Source organism: Rana temporaria, chromosome 3 (genome assembly GCF_905171775.1).
Source record: "Rana temporaria chromosome 3, aRanTem1.1, whole genome shotgun sequence".
In the NCBI taxonomy this organism is placed as follows: domain Eukaryota; kingdom Metazoa; phylum Chordata; class Amphibia; order Anura; family Ranidae; genus Rana; species Rana temporaria.
This window is the reverse complement of record NC_053491.1, coordinates 412154459-412181274: the sequence shown is the minus strand read 5'-3', so window position 1 is coordinate 412181274 and position 26816 is coordinate 412154459. Positions and strand designations below refer to the sequence as shown.

The 26816-nt window shown below is 41.7% G+C and overlaps 1 protein-coding gene across 2 annotated transcripts in view; it reads right to left on the bottom strand.

The window, feature by feature from the left end:
• The window catches only part of IDO2 (indoleamine 2,3-dioxygenase 2), a 73913-nt gene that overhangs the window by 3205 nt on the left and 43892 nt on the right, over positions 1-26816 (bottom strand). For both annotated transcript variants that reach the window (XM_040346074.1, XM_040346073.1), the window contains exons 6-8: positions 23723-23822; positions 20628-20745; positions 20056-20107 (exon numbers count right to left, since the gene is read on the bottom strand). In XM_040346074.1, coding sequence (XP_040202008.1) covers positions 20056-20107; positions 20628-20745; positions 23723-23822 — 270 coding nt within the window. The remainder of the gene's footprint in view (positions 1-20055; positions 20108-20627; positions 20746-23722; positions 23823-26816) is intronic.

The window sequence follows — 26816 nt, the reverse complement described above, 5'->3', positions numbered from 1 at the left end:
TTGTACATTCAGGGATTGTTCTAGTTTCCATAGAGAAGCATAATTGCTGGAGGAAAAGCAACTCTAAGCAACAAGCGGGATGATTTAATGAAGAATAACATTGCCATTTAGCAAAGCCCAGAAAGCCCACTAAATTTTATTTTCCCATGACCCTTTGTAAGGCTGAGCAAGGCTTTCAGAGTGCCTCTCGGTGGGTCAATTCTATGATGTACAACCTATCTGTTTCCAAGAGGTTTCTGTGTTGAAGGGTTATAGATGTGAATAATTAATCACTGAAAATCAGGGGTGTATACAGAATGGGGCGATCCCAAGACAAGCTTATTAACCACTACCTCGTACATGAATACTCCTTGTAGACCAAAACAGTTTTTACATTTCTGCTATGGGCCTTTTTATTCAGGCCCATTACTTAATACAAATGCGCTTATTTCTAATCCAATCAGTGATTGTTACAATAAATAAAAATTGTAAATGAAAATAAAAAGTAAATATTTTATTCTATAATTCTTCCCATTTTAAAATGATGCTAAAATTACAATTCTTGTACAAAGTTATTTACAAATAAAATAAAGGCATTGGCCCGGATTCACAAAGCACTTGCGCCGACGTATCTCAAGATACGCCGACGTAAGTACAAATGTGTGCCGTCGTATCTATGCGCTGACGCACATACTAAGATACGCCTAAAAATAGGCTTCCTACGACCGACGTAACTTGCCTACGCCGTCGTATCGTGGGCGCATATTTACGCTGGGCGCATTTGCCGCTCCCATTGATTTTCTATGCACATATGCAAATGAGGGAGACACGCCGATTCACGAACGTACTTGCGCCCGGCGCATAATATACGCAGTTTGCATAAGTCGTTAGTCCGGCGTAAAGTTATTCCCCATATATGAGGCGCATTCCCATGTAAAGGTATGGACCAGGGAACACAAGCCGTCGTATCTTTTGTCGTTTACGTTGTACGTGAATATGACTAGGCGTAGGTTACGTTCACGTCGTAGGCAGTGATCAGGCGTATCTTAGGGAGTAGTTCCAACATGATTCTGAGCATGCTCACTGGATGCGTCCACGGGACGGCGCATGCGCCATTCGTTATTCGTAGCTTTATGGCGCTCGGCCCATCATTTGCATGGGGTCACGCCTCATTAGCATGGCTCACGCCCACTTCCACTTACGCCTAAGAAACACAGCGCAGATTTGGTGGGAGTGGGCGTTCCTATTGTTATGCCAATTGATTGACATGCTAAACGACGGCGAACACAGCGTGTCATGACTTCCCGAAGGAAGCTCGGGTCGGCTCGGCTCTATTCGGCGCCTGCGCACCGGCGCCGAATAGAGCCGACCCCGATTCCTTCGGGAAGTCGTGAGCATGTCAATCAATTGGCATGACAATAGGAACACCCACTCCCGCGGGATTCCCTACCTGGAAGCCGCGGTGAATTCCACGGCTAAACGATATCTACGGCAAAGAAAAAAAAAAGGTCAGTGTCATTTTGTATGTAGGACTGGGCTGGATGTAGTGTTAGAAATTTTTTATAGGGTGAACCTCCACTTTAAGGCAAAGGTGTCCTGAAAACATAAGCACTTGATATTAACATCAGTGGAACCTAGGACTAATCTGGCAAACCATACAATGTGCTGATTTTTACCAGCCGAGCCTATACACCAATCTACAAAAATAATTCAGCGCAGGACATCCTGACGCAAATAAATGTATGCAGATGTCAATTTGTTCCTCTTGCCCTATTTAGACAGTGGCCTCCTGCACAAACATAGCGCACTGAGTTCTGAGGTTTAAGGGTTACATGTTTGTAGGGCCCCAGGGGAATATTTAGGATGTTTCCAAAATTAATTGGATTTTCCGGGGGGGCTTGAGAAAGGGAGGAGGAAGTTAAAAATATCATGGAAAACAAAGTCTTAAAGCTCAAGAGAAGAACAAAGGAGATAAATAACTGAATAGCTAGTTGAGAAGAGTGTCTTTAGGTTAGGTGCAGCCTGGATGAAGAATAGGTGCTGCACCTCGAAGGACACCTTTGCGGTCTAACTGCATGTAATAGAGTTCATTTACATTATCCAGGTAGGTGTCTTCCAGCTTTGAGAGAAGTACACAATAATTGGATTAGAAGCCTTAATGCTGGGAGCCCCGGAAAAGTGAAGTTGGAGTTTAAAATGCCCATTTCAATCTGCAGATGTTGTAATTATTTAAAACTTAAAATATTTAGATCTTGCTTCCCGAAATATGCCTACCAAGTATTCTGTGCCCCATTTGTGCACAGACCTCCATAGAAATCGTATTTCCTGCTTATGCGTTTGGCTCGCTACTTTCTCCGAATGTCTGTATAGAGGTTCAAATCGAATTTCCTACAATCCTATCCTATCAACTGAGGATGAACTTCTGCACAGCCAGCATATACCATGGCCTATGGCAGCATGGCTGCTATGGGCGGCATACAACCATCACTTTTCAGGCGCTTTACAGGGGCTATTTTTTGTGCTCAAACGCCTGAAAAGCGCCTTCAGTGTGAAAGGGGTCTTAGATATCTATTTTAAGAATGTGCCATGCTCTGGTACTCAGGATTCCCCCAGGAGTTACCTGAAATAAGTATGTAAATAAGGACACCTGACTGACTTTGCTCCAACTTTACTAACTTGCATACCTGTTCAGGGTAGTGGTGTAAGCATTAACCGCTTGCCGACTGCCTCGCGCAAATTTACGTTGGCAGAGAGGCACGGGCAGGCAAAGCAACGTATATATACAATGCTTTGAACCTGCCGCCTAGCAGGGCGCCTGCACCCCCACCGCGGTCTCCATGTCCACCGGTGTCCCTTGATCGGGTCACGGAATGGCAGAACGGGGGGATGACTTTGTAAACAAGGCATCTCCCTGTTCTGCCTAGTGACACAACACTGAGGCCCCATACACACGAGAGGATTTATCCGCAGATACGGTCCAGCGGACCGTATCCGCAGATAAATCCTCTCGAGGATTTCAGAAGATTTCTATGCGATGGCGTGTACACACCATCGCATTGAAATCCGCGCTGAAATCCTCTGCTGATGACGTGTCGCGCCGTCGCCGCTATTATGACGCGGCGACGGGCGCGACGCTGTCATAAAAGGAATTCCACGCATGCGTCAAATCATTACGACGCGTGCGGGGAATCCCTTTGGACGGATGGATCCGGTAAGTCTGTACAGACGAGCGGATCCATCCGTTGGAATGGATTCCAGCAGATGGATTTGTTGAGCATGTCAGCAAATATCCATCTGCTGGAAATCCATCCCAGGGGAGATTTATCCGCGGATAAATATCCGACGGAGTGTACACACCATAGAATCTATCCGCAGAAACCCATTTGATGGGATTTATCTGCGGATAGATTCTATGGTGTGTATGGGGCCTGATTGTCCGCTCCCTCTCATTGGCAGCCAAATGGTGTGGGGTTGAAGTGGTTAACCCATTCCTGCCCGGCGTATACTAATATGACATCTGCAGGAACCTCTTGTCCCTCCGGGCGGACGTCATATAACATCCGGGCATTTCCGGCCGTCTAGGGGGGCGCGCGCGCCTGCCGCATTGCTCGGGACACAGTGTGCGTGCCAGGCGGCCGCAATGTCTGCCAGGCACCCGCAATTGCCCACAATCACAGCAGGACCATGGACATGTGTGTGTAAACACACAGATACATGTCCTCTCAGAGGTGAGGAGACCGATGTGTGTTGCCAGTACAGATGAACACACATCGGTCTCCTCCCCTTGTGAGTCCCCCTCCTCTTACAGTTAGAATCACTTCCAGGGAACATATTTAACCCTTTCAGTGCCCCCTAGTGTTAACTCCTTCCCTGCCAGTCACATTTACACAGTAATTAGTGCAGTTTTATAGCACTAATCGCTGTATAAATGTGAATGGTCCCAAGAATGTGTCAAAAGTGTCTGATATGCCGCCACAATGTCACAGTCACAATTAAAAAAATCGCAGATCGACGCCATTACTAGTAAAAAAAAAAAAAAAAAGCCATAATTCTATTCCCTATTTTGTAGATGCTAAAACTTTTTGCGCAAACCGATCAAATACGCTTATTGCGTTTTTTTGTTTTTTTTTACCAACAATATGTAGAAAAATACTTATGGGCCTAAACTGAGAAAAAAATATATTATATATATATTTTTTAAAATCGATATTTATTAAATCAAAAAGTAAAAGATAGTGTTTTTTTCAAAATTGTCGCTCTAATTTTGTTTATAGCGCAAAAAATAAAAACCGCAGAGGTCATCAAATACCACCAAAAGAAAGCTCTATTTGTGGGGAAAAAAGGACGTCAATTTTGTTTGGGAGAAACGTTGCACAAACGCGCAATTGTCATTCAAAGTGCGACAGCGCTGAAAACTAAAAATTGGTCTGGGCAGGAAGTGAAAATGCCCTGTATTGAAGTGGTTAAAGTGGTAGTAAAGTCAGTCATTAGAAAAATCACAGCTAAGTTGAGCTGTATTTTCTTTCTCGCTATTTGTCATGTGCTTCCTCTATAGGTGCTATACATACTGTGTTTGCAATTGCTCATTTTGTATTTTGGAGGATGTCTTGAAATTGCCTTACCTGTATTGCTTTTTGTTCTGTGTTTTATTTCTTTAACCTCTTAAGGACCGCACCACATACATATACTGCAGCAGGGCGGCCCTTTAAAGCAAAATCATGTACCTACACATGAATATATTCTTTGGTTCTGGGGCGTACATCGCCGGGGCCCCGCTCCCACTGTGATTGGACACAGCGGAAGGCAATCAGCAGGTCCGGCGGTGCCAGCAATCTTTCTGAGAGAAGCTGAAAGATGTGTGAAGCTAAACGATGACTATGTATACAAGGCAAATCGCCATTCTGCTAGTAAGGAAGACAGAGATCTTGTGTTTCTGCTAAGCAGAAACACGGATCGCTGTCTTCCTTCAGTTAAACCATCCCCCACACAGTAAGAAAGCACTCCTGAACTTCACACTCTGTACGGAATGCATTCCTGAACCTCGCACTCTGTACGTAACACACTCTGTACATAACGCATTCCTGAACTTTGATCTCTGTAAGTAACGATCTCCTGAACCTTGCATTCTGTATGCAACGCATTCCTGAATCTTGCACTATGTACGTTACGTACTCCTCAACCTCGCACTCTGTACCTAACGCACTCTGTATGTTACGCATTACTGAACCTCGCACTCTGTACATAACGCATTCCTGAACTTCGATCTCTGTACGTAACGATCTCCTGAACCTCGCATTCTGTACGCAGCGCATTCCTGAACATTGCACTATGTATGTAACGCATTCCTGAACCTCGCACTCTGTACCTAATGCATTTCTGAACCTCGCCCTCGGTACATAACGCATTTATTTATTTATTTATTACTATTTATTTGGGAAGCGCGCATATACCACCGGTCGGTGGTGCCAAAGCGCTTTGTGACAAAGTAGCCCGGATGTTCTGGCGAGGGGAGCATAAATAAAAGAGAAGGGAGAAAAAAAAAAAAAAAAAGAAATCAGCGAAGAAAAATTGGCCTAGGATTGAAATGCTTGGCAGAATAGCCAGGTCTTCAGCTTCTTCCTGAATGCATATAGGCTTCGGGAGATGCGAATGTTAAGCGGGATTTGGTTCCAGAGAGTCGCCCCTGCGGAGCCAATCCGTTTTCCTCCTATAGAAATTAGCCTGTCAGTATTGCCAATGAGTAGAGCTTTGTCGGCTGAGCGAAGATAGCGTCTAGGTATATAGTGTAGCGTCAGATCTGATAGGAACTGTGGGCCCAGCTAGTGGTAGCCCCTGTAGATCAGACAGAAGATTTTAAAATCATCCCGTTTTGTAACAGGGAGCCAGTGAAGTTCTTTGAGCACAGGGCTGATATGGTCTTGCTTTTGGAGATTGTAGATAAGCCTGGCTGCTTGATTCTGCACCAGCTGCAGTTTCTTAGACCATTTCATTGGAATGCCTAGTAGGACTCCATTTGAAAAGTCAAGGCGAGAAATAATTAGTGCCTGGACTAAGTCTTTCCTCTGGTCTTGGGTCAGGAGATGTTTTGCCTTGCGGATAAGTCGTAGAAAATGGGAGGCTCTCGAAACCGATTGTCTAACCTGGGGAATCATACTTAGTTTTTCGTCAAGGATAACCCCCAGGACCGTCACCTTATCTTTCGGATTTGGTGTCAAGCCCAACTCAGTGGGCCAATTTTGAAGAAAGTCGGTCTTGCCTTTTCCAACTATCATGACCTCTGTTTTGTTACCATTGAGGCACAGTTTGTTGATGGTCATCCAGTGGTAAATGTCGCGCAGACAATTGGCCAATCTTAAGGGCATGTCAGGGTAAGTTAGATCATCGGCTACCAACTGGACGTCGTCCGTGTACAAATGGAACCAGAGACCATGTTTAGCAATAATGTTGGGTAAAGGCCTAAGATAAATGTTGAAGAGAATGGGGGACAGGGCTCATCCCTGAGGGACCCCATTCTCCACTGTGGTAATCGGGGATAGAAAAGAGCCCATCTTAACTTGGTGGGTGCGAGCTGTTAAAAAATCACGGAACCAAGCAAGGGCGGTATCGCCAAGCCCGAAAGAGGACTCGAGTCTGCATTCCTGTTCCTCGCACTCTGTATGAAACACACTCCTGAATACTTCCAAACTTTGTGTAACACACTCTTTCACAGTGTGTGCAAAACCACTTGTAATGGAGATTTTAATTCTATTTTTTAAATGATTGTACTGGGGATTGTGTCTGTGCGACTCTTGCTTGTGGCACAGCAATCAAAGCCCAGATTTTGTTTAACCACGCCCCAAAACCCCTCCCGCTCGTAATCATTTGGCCATACCCATTTTTGCAGCGGCGTGCCTAGGGACACTTCCTCTCTCAAGTGTCTCTCATTCTAAAGTTCAAAAGTTGGGAGGTATGCTGTCATAATGCATTAGTATGCAGTGCATACTAGTACAACATGGCTTAAAGCTGCCAGGGGACACATTTTTTTAAATAAGAAAGACTTTACTACTGCTCAGGGGCGGACTGACCATTGAGTCACTCGGGCACTGCCCGAGGGCCCCATGCCACTAGGGGGCCCCATCAGGGTTGCCAGGCTCAGTAAAACCAGGGACAGTATGTAAAAATCTATGTTTTTTTTACATCTGTCCCTGATATGTCCGAAACCAACATGCTTTTGATGTGAAAATCCCGAGATTTTAGCTGCCCCGATTCTGCACTGCCTCCTGGTGTGGTGGCCATCTGTAAGCCCGGGGGCCCCATAATCTTCTATTGCCCGGGGGCCCCATGAGTTGTCAGTCCGCCCCTGCTACTGTTTTAATGAACCAAGAGGGTAAGTGAAAAAGCCAGATAACTACCATCTACAGGAGGGAATATGCAAGACATGTGTCTCTCAGGAAAGGTTTATTTCAAGTAAATGTTATCATGACTCAGATGTGTTCGTACTGAAAATATACTATAGTTCCTCATAGAGATTACAGGTATTATGGAGCAATCCACAGCTAACATTTGGATTTCGATTTTTATGACCCGAGCACTAAAACATTAAGACACTGCAAGTCACTTGGCAGACGGTATGATACTCTCCAGATAGTTGTTAATATTAACAATTGTATCTAGGACAAGACAGAAAATAATTCAACAATGAGCAAGGCTTTAAATGTGAAATGTTCTTCCAGATTTATTTGATCGCTAAAGGGAGTTGTGCTCTGGGAAAATATGGTTATATAACATCAGTCAGTATTAACCATGCATTGGGACATCATCCAAAATGAAAGCGGAACTTCACTCCCTCTATCAACGTTGACTATTTTTAAGGTTCTGTTAAGTAGAAGTTCCGGAACTTCTTTTGGGCTTCAGGCATCACGCCATTCTGTTTGCGTGATTTTAACTTGATTCGTCAGGTGACAATTAGGGTCAAAATCGATGTGAAATGTGAACAGAGCCTAATTCTTATGCTGTTTGTAAATAGCATTAGTAAATAGATAGGAAAGAATGTCACATTTAAAATTTTTGCTTACATTTCTTCAGTTACTTTTTGGTTTCCAGGCCTAGGCAAACTATGTCACACATCCCAGGAGTCTTCAGGACATTGAAAGCTAAAAATGCTAAGGGGCCTTTTTCAAAGTGGTTTCTCAGCAAAATAAAGCGTGGAGACATGGATGGATGGGTGAGTATGCTTTGAATATTAAAGCACAGGTCTGACGATTTTACTGCAGCTGCTGACTTTTAAAATAAGGACCAGCGTGCCCACGATGTTGGCACCCGAAGCCGATCTACCGATTGGCTCTCGGATGCTGCCACCGCCATCTTCGGTAAAGGAATCAGGAAGGTAGGCCTTGCGGGTTCACTTCCTGGTTCCCTACTGCACATGCGCGAGCCGCGTTACGCGTTCTGAATGGTCCCTGCTATCTTCTGGGACCTGTGTGTCCAGTGGGGGGACGCTGGACGTGGCGTCGATACCCGCAGATAATGCGGCTATCTATGCCCGGAAGTGGGTGCAAATACCTGTTTTAGACAGGTATCTGCTCCCCCCTCCCCCTGAAAGGTGTCAAATATGACACCGGATGTTGGAAGGAATCCGGACAGCAGTGGTTCAATTTTTGTGTGGACCTCCGCTTTAAAAAATTATTTAAATAGCATTTTTGGTTTGTGTTGCTCAGATGCATTGTGGTTCCACTTTAATTATTCTTCTCGCCTCCTAAAACTGTGGTATGTTCAAAGCATTTAAATTACCTTTTAGGGGATGCAAAGGTGCAACCAAGATGTAAAGAATTACTGGGGTCTGAAATTCACCAGTGACTTCCAGGCCAGAATTTTGCAAGATGGTCCAAAATTTCTGTCTACTAAAACCTGATATTTGAAGCTTTGGTAGAGTTAAACCAACTGACAGTTTCTTACATCCCTTGGGGACTTCATTAGGGGGATATCTGCACTTGGGGTTCTGGATCTGAAGACCTACTAAGGTCAATAATCTAAGGTGTATATAAATGTTTTCAAATTCTCGCTTCTATGTGTTCCTGTTTCGCAGTGCTACAGAATGGTTGTGCTTTAAGATTTAAGATAAGATTTATTGTCATTTTGAATAAAATCCATAACGAAATAACCAAAAAGAATGAAAACTCCCACACAATCAAACTTCACGCACATATTCATAAAAACACTCTAAAAAATAAAACAACATCCTGTAAAATAGAAGAAAAACATTATCCCTAACCATATGCTGCTTAGCTTGAATTAATTACCATTTACTGTACTGCTTTTATTGTCCGTGGTAAAAAGCTTTTTGTGTACCTATTTGTTCTGGTTTTGATATTCCTGTAACATCTGCCAGAAGACAGAAGCTCAAATAAGTGATAACCGGGATGAGATGAATCACTCCTTATCTTCTCTGCCAAGACAATGGGAATCATAAATGTCCGCTAAAGATGGAAGCTTACAACCCACTTTTTTCAGTGCAGCAAAAATCCACTACAGTGCAGTTGGGTACCATACAATACAAAGACACAGTACATGAATATTCTCTCAATTAAAGAACGAAAAAAGGTCTCTAGTATTATTTCCCTAGACCTTCCTTCCTGAGCAGCCTAAGAAAATTGACTTGTTGCTGAGATTTTTTTTAATGGCATGTACTTTAACTTACCACTAAAGATTCTCAGAAATATATCCCAAGAAACTTGAAGACTGCTCCTCGTCATAAAGCAAGCCTAAAAAGCTGTCTGACTTGTTTTCGGAGTGGTTACAGCCTCCAGGTTTTAGTGACCAAGCTGGTCCAATCAAGCATAAAATAAGATCAAAGAAGAAAAGCCACCAGTAATGAAAAAAATACAGCACAGGGGTTGATTGCCCAAAAGGGCTCGCAATCAAAATAAATGAAAGTTTCCTAACAAATAATTTCTCTCTGTGCAGTGTGTCAGCCATTCCTATGCTTTCCCTGCAGTAGCTTCTAATTCACAGACACCGTGGATGCTCTGTACTCCTCCTTTTATAATAAAGGGGTTGGCTTAAACAAAAGCCCCCTTATTGGCCCTTCTAAGCCTGTTGGTCATAGTTCAAAAGCCATACAAAGAATTATGGTTTTAAAAAACTCTCATGGGCAAATCTGAACGAAAATCTGCTAGGACCACACATCTCAAACTTGCAGGATTCACCCCAAACCCATGGTAGTGGCAAACACAAACCACGTCCTTGTCAAGGAGGCATGGAGGGAAGATATTACAGACAGATCTGTAGTGTTGGACTTTAAGCTTTAAATTAGCTATTTGAGTAACTAGCAGCAAGCGGAATTAGAGCAGCACCACTATTTTTATTTGTATTAAAATAATGGTGGAGAAGGATCTGGGGGTTTTGGTAGAGCATAAGCTTATTAATAGCATGCAATGCCAAGCTGTAGTTTCCAAAGCGAGCAAAATCCTTTGTTGTACTAAAAGTGCTATGTACTACCAAGAGAGATATAATTTTGCCCCTACAATCCTGATGACGCATATGGAAATGTGAAACGCGTAGAGGCTGCTGGGAGAAAACGTGTCGTCACTTCCTGCCAAACAAAAGCGAGGCTTGGGACGCATGCCGCTTAGAGGAAGTATAGGGGCAGACACACTTACAACCCCCACTCCATATACACGGCTGGATCAGCTTGCTGCCGGCTCAGAGGCACTACAGCATGTGAGTTCAATAGTATTTTTTAACTTTTTAATAAAACAATAGTTACATACTACACCATGATGGCTATCTATGTGTTTTATGAAAATCTATAGAGAAAAATATATTAACACAGTGCTTGGAAAGGCTGCTGATGAATCCATTGAAATGGAGTGGTTATCCTAAATTAATGAACCAAAGGCGCACATTCTTTTATATCTGGTGAGTGACCATTTCACTAGGTGGTGGTACATTCACTATAACGGTGGAAGTAGAAGCACTTTATCACAGACAAGGGACGTCACCATTGAAAGGAGTTTATCACTCTTTGCACTTTATTTTGATCTATAGACTAAATAAATTGAGTTGAACATAGTTGCATTTGCACTTTTTACCCATTTCATATTTAATATATCTGGCACATGTACTTTAATTATTAATAATAATTTGTTGCATAGTTGTTTTCACAAGTATATTGTTTACATGGTTTGAGTTAGCATATTTTCATAAGAGCATGGCATTGTGTTGAAGTTTGGGTACACATATAAATTAAATTGTTGTCACGAAGAGGACTATCCACAGGGATATCCCATTGAAACAGTATATACACACATATATATGTTATATCTTATTATATAGTGGTTTAAGTAAAATAGGAGTGGTATGAGATATTTCATTCAGGAGTTAAGGCAATCCACACACCAATTAATATTAGTAAGACCTCATCTGGAATATGCAGTTCAGTTTTGGGCACCAATTCATAAAAGGATATCAGGGAACTGGAGAAAGTGCAGAGAAGGGCAACCAAACTGATAATGGATGAGCTCAGCTATGATGAAATATTCAAAGAACTAAATGTATTCTCTCCTGAGAAGAGGAGATTAAGGTGGGGTATGATGTATAAATATATACGTGGTCCATATAGTGAACTCTGTGTAGAGTTATTTACCTTAAGGTCATCACAGAGGACAAGGGGGCACTCTTTACGTCTGGAGGAAAAGAAATGTAATCTCCAAATAGGGAAAAGCTTCTTAAGAGCTGTGAAAATGTGGAGTAGACTCCCCAAGAGCTGGTTCTGGCCCGCTCAGTAGATTATTTTAAAAAGGCCTGGATTATTTTAAAAAGGCCTGGATTAGTACGTAATATAACTGGATACCAACATTTATATGTAAAGTTCCCTGGATCCAGATTTCCTCTGGGGGGGATCAGGAAGAAATTTCCCACCCGCTGGAGCCAAACAGTTACAATAAGAAAAGGGTTTGAGCCGAGATGCTTTGTTATATCGTAAGACCCCTTTCAAACTCCTGTGCTGTGCTTTTGCTACAGCCAAGCAAACCCGTGGTTTTCATGCAGATTAGCTGCACTTTCCAATAAACGTTATTGAGGTCCTGTGGTTTCAGTTTGCACACCAAAACTTCTACATGCTGCACCTTTGGTGCGCTTCCTGAGACTGCACCAAAACCGCGGGACATCATAGAAGTCCATGGTAAAGCACAGGTAACCCGCGAGAACTGAATAAGTTAGCTATGCTTTGCCCAAAGCACAGTGGGACCGCACAGGGGGAGTGTGAAGCCGCTGCAAAGGCAGTTGTGCGTTTCCTATTTTGTCAGTGATATGGGAGTTTGCAGGAAGGGTAAATGTTAGTAGGCTATGATTGAAGAGTTAAAATGTATAGTTAGATAAATCTAAAATAGTACATAGAGAGAAATGTAAGGTCAAGGCAAGAGTGTGACCTTCAGAGTGGAAGCAGAAGACAAGATGAAAAAAGTGGTGCCAAAAAGAGGGGTCAGTGGGAGACATTTGGCAACAGCAGGGTCGTTGGTGACAAGGGGAATGCTAAAATCCCTCAAATTGGACATGCTTACTATTACTCTGCATGTCAGGCATGCATAGAAATGACCCACGAAGACTGTAGCTGGCAAGTTTTAAGATATATATAAATAGTAAAAAACAAAAATAAAAAAATAAAATAAAAAAATGGAATAGTATGTGGAACAAAGATGTCAGATTATAAAAAATGCAGTCAAGACCTTTAGCCTAGACAACTATAAGTCACTCAATCCTTTTCTGACATACTGTATATAATCCCTCCAGTATCATATTGTATCCTGTAGAATTGGGAAAGCAAGCATGATATAGAGGGATGGCGGTAGCCATGACTGTTACAGATAAAATCTATCTTGAGATGTTTGCACCGGGGAACAAACAAATAATGGAGATTTAAGCTGTGCTTTGAGTATTCTGGAAATATATTATTGCATCATAAAAAGGAATGAAGAACTAAAACCAAACATCAGTCTCCAATTACAGACAGCACAAATCGAGTCTGGGAACTAAAACTGCATGCTACACAAACCGTCTGAATACTGCCACAACTAAAGTGCCCGTTATAGTGTATCTAAACCATAGAACAGCTGTGGTGGCTGCATTCATTTTTTTTTTTTCTGGTTAAGAACATTTTCAGTAAGTACAGAAAATGCAGGTTTATCTTGCCAAAAATGCGGTATCCTTGTTACCTTATGTGGGTTAAACTAAAAAAAGAAAAATTGTATCCTCTTGATGAACAAAAGCAGAGATGCTTGAAGTCTGGTCTGTATGACAACTATTGGTGGCTGATTAGCTGCTGACTTGCTTTTACAGGCAGCAGGAGGGGTTGCCCTATGTGATCGGGAAGCCCGGTATGTGATCTGATTGGTCCACTGGGTTAAATAAAGCCGGTGCAGTGTCACAGTTTGCTGCCTATCCTAGAATGCTGCGGAAGTCACGTGGCGGCCAACTGCGCATTCGCGATGCGTTCCAAACGCAAGTGCGATGCGTTCCAATGGATTTTCGACAGTACACACCAGCGAACCCGGCATTCAGGAAAGTGGCCAGTCGGCCTCACGTCCTCGCTTCGCTCGGACGGCTCGCTCCGCTCGCTCGGCCTCCTGGCTCTTTTTTTAACATCCTCCAATCCACTGGGATGTTAAGGAACGAGCCTGGATGCCGACCGAGGTTTCACTGGTGTGCACTGTCGTGAATGCATTGGAACGCATCGCATTTGCATTTGGAACGCATCGCGCATGCGCAGTTGGCCACCACGTGACTTCCGGAGCATTCTAGGATAGGCAGCAAACTGTGACAATACACCGGCCGTAGACCAGATGGTCCCCAGTCATCTCTATGGTCTTGGGAGGCCAGAGGCGTCACTTCCAGTTCTGGCAAGTGTAAACGCTGCCAATTTTTTTTTCTGAAAAGCAGTGATCAATGTGATTTTTTTGGTTTTTGGTTTGTTTGTATTTAGCTCATGCTTTCCAGGTTAGAGGAGAGATTTGGATTCTTATAGACCCCAAATGTCTCCATAAAGAGCACCTGTCATGTTTCATTTCTATCACAAGGGATGTTTACATTTCTTGCCATATAAATAAAAGTGATCAAAAAAAATTAAAGGGACAGTGTTAAAAAAATAATGATAATAAAAAAAAAATGTAAGTGGCCCCGTCGCCTCGTGCTCACGAACGTGCAGAATCGAACGCATACGTAGGTCGCGCCTGCATATGGAAAAATCGCCATGAATGTTATAGTGCGAGCAATAAGCCTAGTACTAGACCTCCACTGCAACTAAACTGGTAACCTCTAAAAAAATGTAAGAAGTCGCCCAAGGAGATTTTTAGGTACTGTAGTTTGTCACTATTCCACAAGCGTGCATGACATGTTAGGCATCTATTAACTCAGCGTAACATCGTCTTTTATATTTTACCAAAAATTGGGTTATATAATGTGTTTTTTTTAGTGTATATATTTAGGGGTAGATCCACAAAGAAATGACGCCGGCGTATCTATTGATACGCCGGCGTAATTTCAAAATTCCCGCATTGTATCTTTGTTTTGAATCCTCAAAACAAGATACGACGGCATCTCGGCTAGATCCGACAGGCGTACGTCTTCAGATCTTAGATGCAATTTTTAGTTAAATAATTGAAATGTCCAGAACATTAATATGTGCAAAGTGCAGACAAAAAAGAAAAAATGTAAAAACATGCAATGAAAAATACATGAAAAGGAAAAGTTCATATAGTGATCCAAAGAAGGAAGAATTAAATCCCAGTGCCGGCAGAGATGGTCACATGAAGTAAGGAGATATCCACCACTGATTAGGGAAGGCTTACCGGAGCATGTGGGCTCAACAAGACACGTGCCTATTGAGCCAAACGAGCTAAAGGCGTACCCACACCAAAAGAAGGAGGCTTCCACGTCAATCTGCGTTGGCCACGGTGAAAAGTGATCCCCCATGTCTCATAGCGGCTGGATCTTAATAAGGTCAGCAATGGGGGGCCAAAAGCAAACTGTGTCTCACCTCATGCACATGCTATTTGCCTGGCTGTCTCTAGTTTAAAAACCAAGTCATTCATTTAGAATAGGTTTGCAGAAAACTTTGTGATGGGAAAAGGAATTTAGATCTCCACCTGCTGGCTCTCCTTCTTCCTGCAAGTGTGCATGACTGAAGGCTCATAGGGAATGTTGTGCAACTGTCCCCACATTCATAATCATGTGACCAAGAGCATTCTACATATCTCTCCCCCTGGAAGCCTGAAAATGAAGGAATCTTGCCAGTGACTGATGTCACAGACCGATAAAAACAGCTTTAGGGACCATTCTCTTGTCCTCTGTGGTGCATTAACACACCTTGGTTTGCACATAATATGCATTGAGTTAGGGCAGCCCATTCACACCCCAAAGGGCCAAAGATAGTGTACTTTTGGTAGTGGACCACACTTTAGATCAGACTACTGCAAGCTTCATGCTGCTATGAAATATTACTGAGCAATACATATTATTTTACTCCACATTATTTGTTACCCCAAGAAGAGTTATTAACCTTCCTCTTGTGTTAGGATCAGAACCGACCCGTTTTCAGGTTTTGAATGTCTATAAGTATCACATAAATTTGTTTATTGCATCAAGATTTTTTTTCTTTGTCAGGAACCTCTATTTAAAGCGGTAGTTCACCCTCAGTGTCAACATTGTACCATAAAATCAGGCATTGTAGCGTGAGCTACAGTATGCCTGTCTCGAATTTTTTATCCCCGTACTCACAGTGTACTGGTACATTATAGATTCCGACTCCCGCGGGGAATGGGCGTGCCTATGGAGAGGGAGGATGATTGACGGCCGGCTCTGGCACGTCACGCTCCCCGAAGACAGCCGGATTAGGTCTCGGCTCTTCACGGCGCCTGCGCACAGGCTATGCGCAGGCGCCGTGAAGAGCCAAGCCTATTTCGGCTATTTCCGGAGAAGCGTGACGCGCCAGAGCCGGCCGTCAATCACCTTCTGTCTGGATTGGAACGCCCATTCCCCGTGGGCAGTCGGAATCGTCTATGTACGATTACACAGTGAGTACGGGGATAAAAAATTCGAGACAGGCATACTGTAGCTCGCGCTACAATGCCTGATTTTATGCTAGAAGAAAAAAAAAAAAAAATTCTTGTTTATAGGGTGAACCCCCGCTTTAAACAATGTAATAGAAAAAGAATCCTTTTCACTAAATTATAAAATACTGTGGTGAAAATTAAGACGTTTATGGTGTTAGGGTCAATTCTGACCCAGTTATAATATAGGATTATAGGACACTAATAAGTGCCAAAACTGAAATCATAAACACTCTCTCTGCTTAGTAACACTGACAGCCAATCACCTCTCTAACCTGTGAGCTGTAGTTAGGGAAGGGCCTATCTCTTTGCCTGCTTGTCTGCTTCTCTAAATAAAGTAAAGAAACATAGGACCAATACATTTCAGAGTTGCTGAGGTTTATTTTACCATTTTTTAAATTTTAAAATGAGAGGAATGCTATCCAAAGAAAGGGGTCACACCAAAAATATTAAAACCCATCTTTTCAAGGATAAAGAAGCCTAACAAGGTAACCAAGAGGTAAGAAGAAAAATGGATGATAAATAATTGTTCAGAGGGTATTTTATGGCTGATTTAAGACACGGGTCAAAACCGACCCGTTAACATCATGGATAGTAACAGAAAGCTAACATAAGAGGAAGGTTAAACAGGTAAAACAGTATGTTGATCCACATTCACAATGATGGAGCCACCATTGTTTTGCCTACATTGGCACATGCTTAAATTTTTCTTCTTCCTGCATCAAAAAAGTTTGCCTTAATTAGTTGGGCTTTTTACAAATAGAGATGAAATAGCCATTTGAAATCAAAATTATACACAATCTCATTGTATTGTTTTCCAAGCTTAACAATCTTGGATGAAAAAAAAAAGGAGGCAACAATGTTACTGTAAGGTTTTGCAATAGTACATATTTTGGAAATGGTCGTCATATACCAACGGAAACTCCGTTATTATAAAACTGCTCTTAAATTCCTTATTGTACAAAGCTATTCTTGTCTACCCCGCCAGTCAGTGGTACAGGATGTTGGGCAGACATCATCAAGAATATGTATGTATCTGGTAGGCAAGCAATATTGGAGTGCAATAATAAGTAAGCTATTTCTGGGAACCATCGCATTACAAGACTGCAAGTTTTATGTTTAATGTCCGGAACCTCGATGTTGCAATGATCCCCAGAGATACTGTAGGGTTACAGGTCTATGTGACTTTGGTGGTCAATGCAGTTTCATTCTATTCAAGTGCACCATTTAAGATTATGATGCACTTTTGTACTACTTAAATTGAGGCACAGGGCACAGTCCACACACAACTTCAGATGGGCACATGTGCATCAAACTGTATCAGAAATAAATCTAAAATTCTATGATCTCCTTAAAGGGTTTTCTACTTTAAACCCCTGCTAGAGACTATGGGCCAGATTCACATAGAATTCCGGCGGTGTAACGTATTGCATTTACGTTACACCGCCGCAAGTTTTATGGGCAAGTGCTTGATTCACAAAGCACTTGCCTGTAAACTTGCGGCGGTGTAGCGTAAATCCGTCCGGCGCAAGCCCGCCTAATTCGAATGGGGCGTGTATCATTTAAATTAGGCGCGTTCCCGCGCCGAACGTACTGCGCATGCTCCGTTTTGAAATTTCCCGCCGTGCTTTGCGCGAAATGACGTCGCACCGATGTAATTTTTTGAATGGCGACGTGCGTTAAGTCCTTTCCTAATTACGGACGACTTACGCAAAAAAAAAAAAATTTAAATTCGACGCAGGAACGACGGCCATACTTTAACATGGCAAGTCTAAATATAAGCCAAGAAATAGCAGCCATAACTATACGCCGAGAAAAGCCAACTAGCGACGACGTAAGAGAATGCGACGAACGCGCGTACCTTCGTGGATCGCCGTAAACAGCTAATTAGCATACCCAACGCGGAAAACTACGCAAACTCCACCCAGCGGGCGCCGAAATATTACACCTACGATCGGAAGGAGTACGAAGCCGTATGCTTGTCGGATCGAAGCCAGAAGCCATTGTATCTTGGTTTGAGGATTTAAACTAAAGATACGATGCGGCAAATTTGAAAATACGCCGGAGTATCAGTAGATACGCCAGCGAATTTCATCTGTGAATCTGGCCCTATATACTTGTGTAGCTACAATGAGGTCTTGAGACCAGGAGCTATGAACTCAAAGGTCTGAAGCAGTGCTTTACTTTAAGTTCAAACTGGGGAAGCCCTTAAAAATAAAGTGATACTGGGGTAGTAGTAAAAGTACTGGGACTTTTTATCTTAATGATGTGAATACATTAAGGTAAAAAAGCAACGGCTTTGGAACTACTTTAAGCAGATTTTCATAAACTATGATTTCTTAAGACAGGAATGTAAAAAACGAATTTGAAATATGGGAAAGAGATATATTTGGTCGTTTTATTTTTTTCTAAAATTAGAATGCATTCTTTTGTGCAGTTTTTTTTTTCAGCAAACAACTAAATATCGGCATTGAGATTCTGTAGGACACCATCTGCCCATGGAATGTTTTGCCCATGAGTAATTGTATCTGGAATATCCCTCAATTCACAAGGAAGTGGACAAATTCCATTTATAGAATTGCTCTGAAGCCGATCTCAGTAGCATGCATTTTTTTAGGGTTCAATGCTCGGGCTGGATGATAGCCAGAAGTTCTAAGAAAGAGTTGGTGATACCGTTAATTATAGATCTCAATAACTAATTTTTCTTGAAACGATCAAGAAAGATAAAAAACTGTCCGCTTCTTCCAGTACAAAAGAGCTCATCTACTAGCATATTTAAAATATCTATATATCTCAGATGATCATAATTTGTCATTATGATCACTATTTTTAAGTGTATGTAAACCCCAACAATATTATACATTTTTTGTTCTTGGGTATGAATACGCTTTCAGCAATGAGATCTAAAAAGATCTGAAAATAGCAATCACATGGCTACTATAGCATATACCACATGCATCACCTTGACTATTGCATCTCCCACCTTGTTGACCTTCCTCTATGCAGGCGATCTATCCATTTATACGATGGAACGGTTGTAACATTTAATGATTTGAAAAATAGGAGATACAGCCTAACAAAATAACATTTCAAGCACATATCACCTGCCTAGTGCTCCTCTTCCCGCTACCTCACTATTACCAGCAATTACTCTCTCAAAATGGCAATGAATTACTGTCAAAATGCAGGAACTCCTGTGCAAAATGACACAGAAAGTCTGCAAGTGTCATTCAAATTATAATTTATATGTAAATCACACTTGTGAGCTTTAACCTGCATACAAAATCAGTTAAAGAAATCTTATAAGTAAACAAAGATTGTTTTCAATAAAGTGCATTACTATTTAACCCCTTACTAACTTCTATTTAAATCTAATCAACTCTAATTATTTTTTTCCCTTAGCAATTTTTCCCTTTATTTTTTTACCATTAATATTTAAAAAAAAAAAAAAACAGTGATGCATAAAGTGTAACAATAAAAAAACATTAATGCCTTTCTTTCCAATTGCAAATAACTTTGCCATGCTTAGTACGAGTAACATAATTTTAGTGTCAATAGAGAAATTATAGAGTAAAATGTATATTTTTTATGTACAATAAAACCACAAATGTTTTATTAAATATTGGTCAAAATAGGAAAAAATAAATACAAATACTCCATTTTATGTCTATAGATTACATATAATATAACATTTTTGCAAGACAAAAAAGCATAGTTTGTCCCCTTCAAAAATGTGTGGATTCCTTTGTTATCTTAGTTTATCACTGAATAAACAGGCCTAGAGTCCATAAATGTACAAGAGCTGAAGTGGAACAATGTGTTCTGCTGCTAATTTAAGATGCCCCGCAGCAAAAAAATTTTTTTAAAGAAAGAGACCATACACTGGGCAAGATTTGTTTCAGGTTTGTAGATACAACCAATTTCTACATTTATCTCCAATAAATTCATTAATGTTCTGAGTTTCCCTAGACGGAATTTATGAAGTGAAACTTACCCAGACAGGAATAGGCGTATTGTACTATAAAACACATCTGAATCCACATAATCTATAGGAGAACAAATTACAGAAGAGTGACTGACAGGTCAAACATAAGGACACAGGTAAATTCTACTGATTAGGCCATTTTATGCCTCTTTTTCTTGGGTTTGCATGTGTTACCCCTCATTAGTATTGAAGATAAAATTTGCTGTTAATTGTACAAAAGAGGCAGCAAGCAGGACATTTTTCTTATATAAAATACCAAAGTGTAGAGATGGAAAATTACTTTTTAGGAGAGGCAAATGGTATTTAAAGGCAGCAGAACAGTGGCATCGCAAGGGGGGTGTACAAGGCATAAGTTGGTTAGACAGCAATTCTATGACCAGTTTCCAGTAATCAGCTATAATTGGGAATGTCGCAAAACCACATTTTAGAAATTGCATCAGAAAAATGTTTCCTTGGTTGGCATTAATCAGATAAGCACAGAGGGAGGTGCATCAATAGCTAGGAATAAAAATAGGAGTAGTGAATTAAACATAGAGGAGTGGTAAAGCGTGGGTTTAGGAATAATGTTCATGCTTACTAACCGTAAATGAGATGGAGAGCCTCATTCATCTTGTTCATCGAGCGTTTCAAGTTTTGCAGAGCTAAAAGCAGTGTCTGCTTATCATCAGATTCCACAGATTTCACTGCCTGAATGACAGCCTGCAAATAAGACAGCAATCATTTATCAAACAAATCACACTGAATACGCCTTATTAGTTTAATATGTGTTAAAGATACCAATAGGTAGGTATCGTGGTGCAGTAAGCATAAAAAGAACCAGTCATTACTTTATTTAGTGCACTCTCACACAAGAATTTTAATATTTAGTCCTATACAGTATAAATGGCACGGTTCTGTATGTTTAATTGATACAATAGCAATTGTTAGATTTTGTGATTCCTGATATAGAATAAAAAAATGAAAAACCCTGCAGAAAGGGATGGCTGCATCTATATTTATTTATCTTCCAGGCCTAAGGGATCTTCAAACTATGGCCCTCCAGCTGTTCCAGAACTACACGTCCAATAAGGCATTGTAAAACTCTGAGGCCTCGTACACACGACGGGACATGTCCGATGAAAACGGTCCGTGGACCGTTTTCATCGGACATGTCCGCTGGCGGATTTTGGTCTGATGGCTGTACACACCATCAGACCAAATTTCCCGCGGACAGCGAACGCGGTGACGTGGCCGCGACGATGATGCGGCGACGTGCGCGACCCTGGAAGGTCAATGCTTCCACGCATGCGTCGAATCACTTCGACACATGCGAGGGCTTTCGGCCGAGCGGACATGTCCGGTGAGTCATACAGACGACCGAACATGTCCGAAGGACAGGCTTCCAGCGGACATGTTTCTTAGCATGCTAAGAAACATTTGTCCGCTGGAAACCTGTTCAATTCGCCGGAAAATTGTCCGGTCGGCCGTACAGACGACCGAACATGTCCGCGGAAACTGGTCCGTGGACCAGTTTCAGCAGACATGTTCGGTCGTGTGTACAAGGCCTGATATTCACAGAAATGATTAGGCATGATGGGATCATGGGAATTGTAGTTCCTGAACTAGAGGGCCATGGCTTGGAGACCCCTGTTCCAGGGAGCCCCTCTAGAGGTATTGAGGCTACCTACGATGGAAGTTGGAGATTACACTAGCCCTAATGAACTTCTCAATGAAATATTCTGTGCCAATACAATAAGGACACAAGGCATTATCAGAGCATAATGTAAAAACTGGAAGGCAACATTTGCCTACTCAGTTGTCAGGTTTTGGTGGTGTTCTACAAAACATAGGTCAACGTAAAAAGGCTCCTTTTGTCTGTTTTTAAATATTTCATTGTCCAGCAATCATATCTATAAGTATTATTGATCTTCAGTCACCCAGCCAAATAAACTGGAAGTGGAGAGGACTATTGACTAAGTAGGCCTGTTATATTCACAGGCCACACTCCTCTCCCAGGGTAATAGTGATGAGAAAAGTTATCTAGAATGCATAAAGGCATGCCTACTTGTAGCAAATAAATATGCATGCCTAAAGCAGCCCATACATGAATCAGTTTTTTTGTTTAACCAGTGGCTTGAGAAAAAAAACTGACTTGATTATCCCATCCACACATTTGATGCTATTGTATTCTGACAGCGGGGAGACTTCTTTGCTTAATTGGTCGAATTTTGATCCATGCATGGCCAGCTTAAGAGATCATCCAGTTTTTCTTGTTGAATGCTCTCACACTCTTGCTGGATATAAATGTAATATTTCAGGTATTTATATATCACTGACAATTTACCCAGAACTTTACATACTGTCCTTTTGCACCAGTCTCTGCCCTCATGGAGCTTACAATCTAGGCCCTCTAATAAACAAAACATTCACATGCTAAAGGCAATTTGGACACAAGGGCCTAGATTCACGTACCCCGGCGTAAGTGTGGGCAGGCGTTGCGTATTTACGCTACGCCGCCGCAACTTAGAGAGGCAAGTGCTGTATTCACAAAGCACTTGCGTCCTAAGTTACGGCGGCGTAGCGTAAATGTGCCGGCGTAAGCGCGCCTAATTCAAATTGGGAAGAGGTGGGCGTGTTTTATGCAAATAAAGCATGACCCCACGTAAATGACGTTTTGAACGTATGGTGCATGTGCCGTCCGTGGACGTATCCCAGTGCGCATGCGTCGGATAGAATGCCTAATATACGTCGAACACTGCCTATGACGTGAACGTAACTTACGCACAGCCCTATTCGCGTACGACTTACGCAAACGATGTAAAAAGATACGCTTGTTCCGACGTCCATACTTTGCATGGGCTACGCCACCTAGAGACCTGCTTTATCTTTACGCCGGCGTATGTCTTACGTAAACGGCGCAACTAATTGCGACGGCGTACATACGTTCGCGAATCTGCGTATCTTGCTCATTTGCATATTCGACATGGAAAACAACGGAAGCGCCACCTAGCGGCCAGCGTAAATATGCACCCTAAGATACGACGGCGTAGGAGACTTACGCCGCTCGTATCTTAGCCAAATTTAAGTGTATCTGGTTTCCAGAATACGCTTAAATATACGACGGCGCAGATTCGGACTTAAGACGGCGTATCTACTGATACGCCGACGTAAGTCTCTGAGAATCTGGCCCAAGGTTTTTTAACCTACTGTGTATCTAGTGTGGGAGCAAACACAGGGAGAAAATGAAAACTCCAAGCAGGTAGCATCCTGGTTGGGATTTAAACCGAGGCCCCCAGTGCTGCACGGCAGAAGTGAAAACCACTAAGCCATTGTGCAATAGTTGGTGCCTCCCCCCTTTCAAGTATGACATTGGCTTTCATCATCCGTTTGCCTCATTTTATTTAGTGCACCGCAAGCTCTTTGTACACAGTAAAAAATAGCACAAAGGCGTTCAGATTAGTCAGCAATGCTTGATGTCATCAATAACTGTATAATGTTTCGAAAAAGCTGAATGTATCGGTGGTGGTGAAAGCAAACAGAAAACACATAACTGTATCCAGGCAGACTACACTTCATAGACGTCACTACTAGGCTTTCCCGGGATCTATTTACTTAGCACATTTTATCACACTATGATAAGATCTCACAGTAGCAGTCTGAAGAATAGGCTTTTCACTCATTCCTGTAATCTACCTACCCTGGCTGCAGGGATGGCTGCCACTTCTACCAGCAAGGTGACCAAAACAAAGCCCTGCAGACTGTCACCTCCTGGAAGCGACACAATGGTGGACAGGTTCCTGTGAACAAGACATAAGAAACATAAGCTATGCAAAGCCATACCCCTGTGCAATGTTGGTCATACTTTATGATTATTAAAACAGACACCAGCCTCACTACCAATAACTGAGCAGTGCAGAAGTTAAAGGAAGTCTCTATTGAGGAATTATAGAGGCTTCAATTCCTGACCCTCTTCTCATGAAAACTCAAGGTCCATAGCTGTCATGGTTCTCCAGTAGTTTCAGTATTCAGTAAAATACTGCTGTAGCACTAACTCCCACAAAAGCCGCTTGGTAAATTGGGTTCTCTGTTATGCACCTCAACTCCATGAACACCCTCAGCCCCTCTGATACACCTGGTTGAATGAAAGTTACTGCCAAGCACTTTTAAGAACATGAGAATAGCTACCTTAAACTCGGGTGTGGATTAGCACCAATAAATAGACACAAGACCGTTTTGGTGGTAAATTAACTTAATGTATTGGTACGGACTAGAATAAATGGTGGTTTGAGCATAAATGAACACAAAGAAGGTAGGTTCAGACACATTCTGCTACAGAAATAATCACTCTGCCAAGATAATTTTGAATAGAGTTCTGTACCACTAGACTGGAATTAACTTCTGAATCAGCACATTCAGCAACAAACTGTGCATTTAAGCATGAACTGCAATGTGAATAATACTAAAACTAGTCTAGAGTGCACTCTGGGAGAATGGCTACAAAATGTTATGTTCCCTGAGAGGTACCTCTTAGCAAAAACAATAGGTGAAGGTTTAGCAGCTGTAAAGGGACAGCCTTTAGTCCTAACTCCTTAGCTGGCTCGCGTTGGGGCCTAGTTGTACTATTGGTGCATTTAAGAATAGTCCCTGTTACATAGTAGGCGAGGTTGAAAAAAGACACAAGTCCATCAAGTCCAACCTATGTGTATTTTTTTATGTCAATATTACATTGTATAACCCTGTATGTTGTAGTCGTTCAGGTGCTTATCTAATAGTTTCTTTAAATTATCAATGCACCCCGCTGAAACCACTGCCTGTGGAAGAGAATTCCACATCCTAACCACTCTTACAGCAAAGAACCCTCTACGCAGTTTAAGGTTAAACCACTTTCTTCTCATTTTAGTGAATGGCCGTGTGTCTTATTAAATTCCCTTTTGCGGAAAAGTTTTAATCCCCCCGTGGGGTCATCAGTACGGTATTTGTACATTAAAATCATATACCCTCTCAAGCGTCTCTTCTCCAGAGAGAACATATTCAGTGCTCGTAAACCTTTCCTCATAACTAAGGTTCTCCAGTCCCTTTATTAGTTTTGTTGCCCTTCTCTGGACTAACTCCAGTTCCAGCAGATCCTTTCTGAGGACTTGTGCCCAGAACTGGACAGCATACTTCAGGAGCAGCCAGACCAGAGTCTTGTAGAGTGGGAGAATTATCGTTTTATCTCTGAAGTTAATCCCCTTTTTAATGCATGCCAAAATTCTATTTGCTTTGCTTGCAGCAGCTTGCCATTGCATGCCATTGCTGAGCCTGTCATCTACTAGGACCCCGGGTCCTTTTCAAATTCTAGATCCCCCCCAAGAGGTTCTCCCCCTAGTGAGTAGATTGCATTCATATTTTTTCCAATCAAATGCGTTATTTTACATTTTTCTACATTAAACCTCATTTGCCATGTAGTTGCCCGCCCCATTAATTTATTCAAATCTTCTTGGTTTCCACATTCTGCAGAGAAGTTATTGTCTTGATTAGCTTAGTATCGTCCACAAATACAGAAATGTAGCTGTTTATCCCATCCTCCAGGTAGTTTATGAATAAACTAAACAGGATTGGTCCCAGGACAGAACCATGGAAGACCCCTCTTACCATTCTGAGTACTTCCCCTTTATCACTACCTTCTGAACTCGTCCCTGTAGCCACTTTTCAATCCATGTATTCACCCTATGGCCCATGCCAACGGACCTTACTTTGTACAGTAAACGTTTATCGGGAACTGTATCAAATGCTTTTGCAAAATCCAGATACACCACGTCTACGGGCTTCCTTTATCTAGATGGCAGCTCACCTCCTCATAGAAGGTTAATCGATTGGTTTGGCAAGTACGATTCATCATGAATCCATGCTGATTACTGCTAATGATACCGTTGTCATTACTAAAATCTTGTATATAGTCCCTTATCCCCTCCAAGAGCTTGCATTAAAGGGGTTGTAAAAGTTTGTCTTTTATTTTCTAAATAGGTTCATTTAAGCTAGTTCATTGTTGGTTCACTTACCTTTTTCTTTGATTTCTCTTCTAAATGTTTTTTTACTTTGTTTGAATTTCTCACTTCCTGTTTCTCCTCAGTAAGTTTTACACCATCATCCGAGTGGTGGAAAGTCATTTAGAACAGCTTACTGAACACATTACTGAGGAGGAACAGGAAGTGAGAAATTCAGACAAAGAAAACAAAGAAAAAAAAACATTTAGAAGGGAAATCGAAGGAAAAGGTAAGTGAACCAACAATGCACTAGCTTAAAGAAACCTATTTAGAAAATAAAAAACAAACCTTTACAACCACTTTAATATTAATGTTAGGCTACCTTTTTTTAAATATTGGTGCTACATTGGCTTTTCTCCAATCAGCTGGTACCATTCCAGTCAGTAGACTGTTCGTAAAAATTAGGAACAATGGTCTGGCAATTACTTGACTGAGTTCCTTAAGGACCCTTGGGTGCAAGTTATCTGGTCCCGGTGACTTATTAATGTTAAGTTTTTCAAGTCTATTTCTAATTCTGTCCTCTGTTAGCCATGAGATTGCTTCCTGAGATGTGTCATGAGGCTTCTTTTGGACATCAGCCAACAAACCTAAATCTTTGATATTCCTAAGTTAAAAAAAAAATCCTGTGTTCTTATCAGTTCTTATTAGATTTTTTTCTCCAAAATACAAAGAAATGTTTCACTTAAAAAAAAATCAGTGTTGTGCATAGGAAACAAACATGGACTAATGAGTAGTGTGAAACTACAAAAATCTGTAGAACGACAT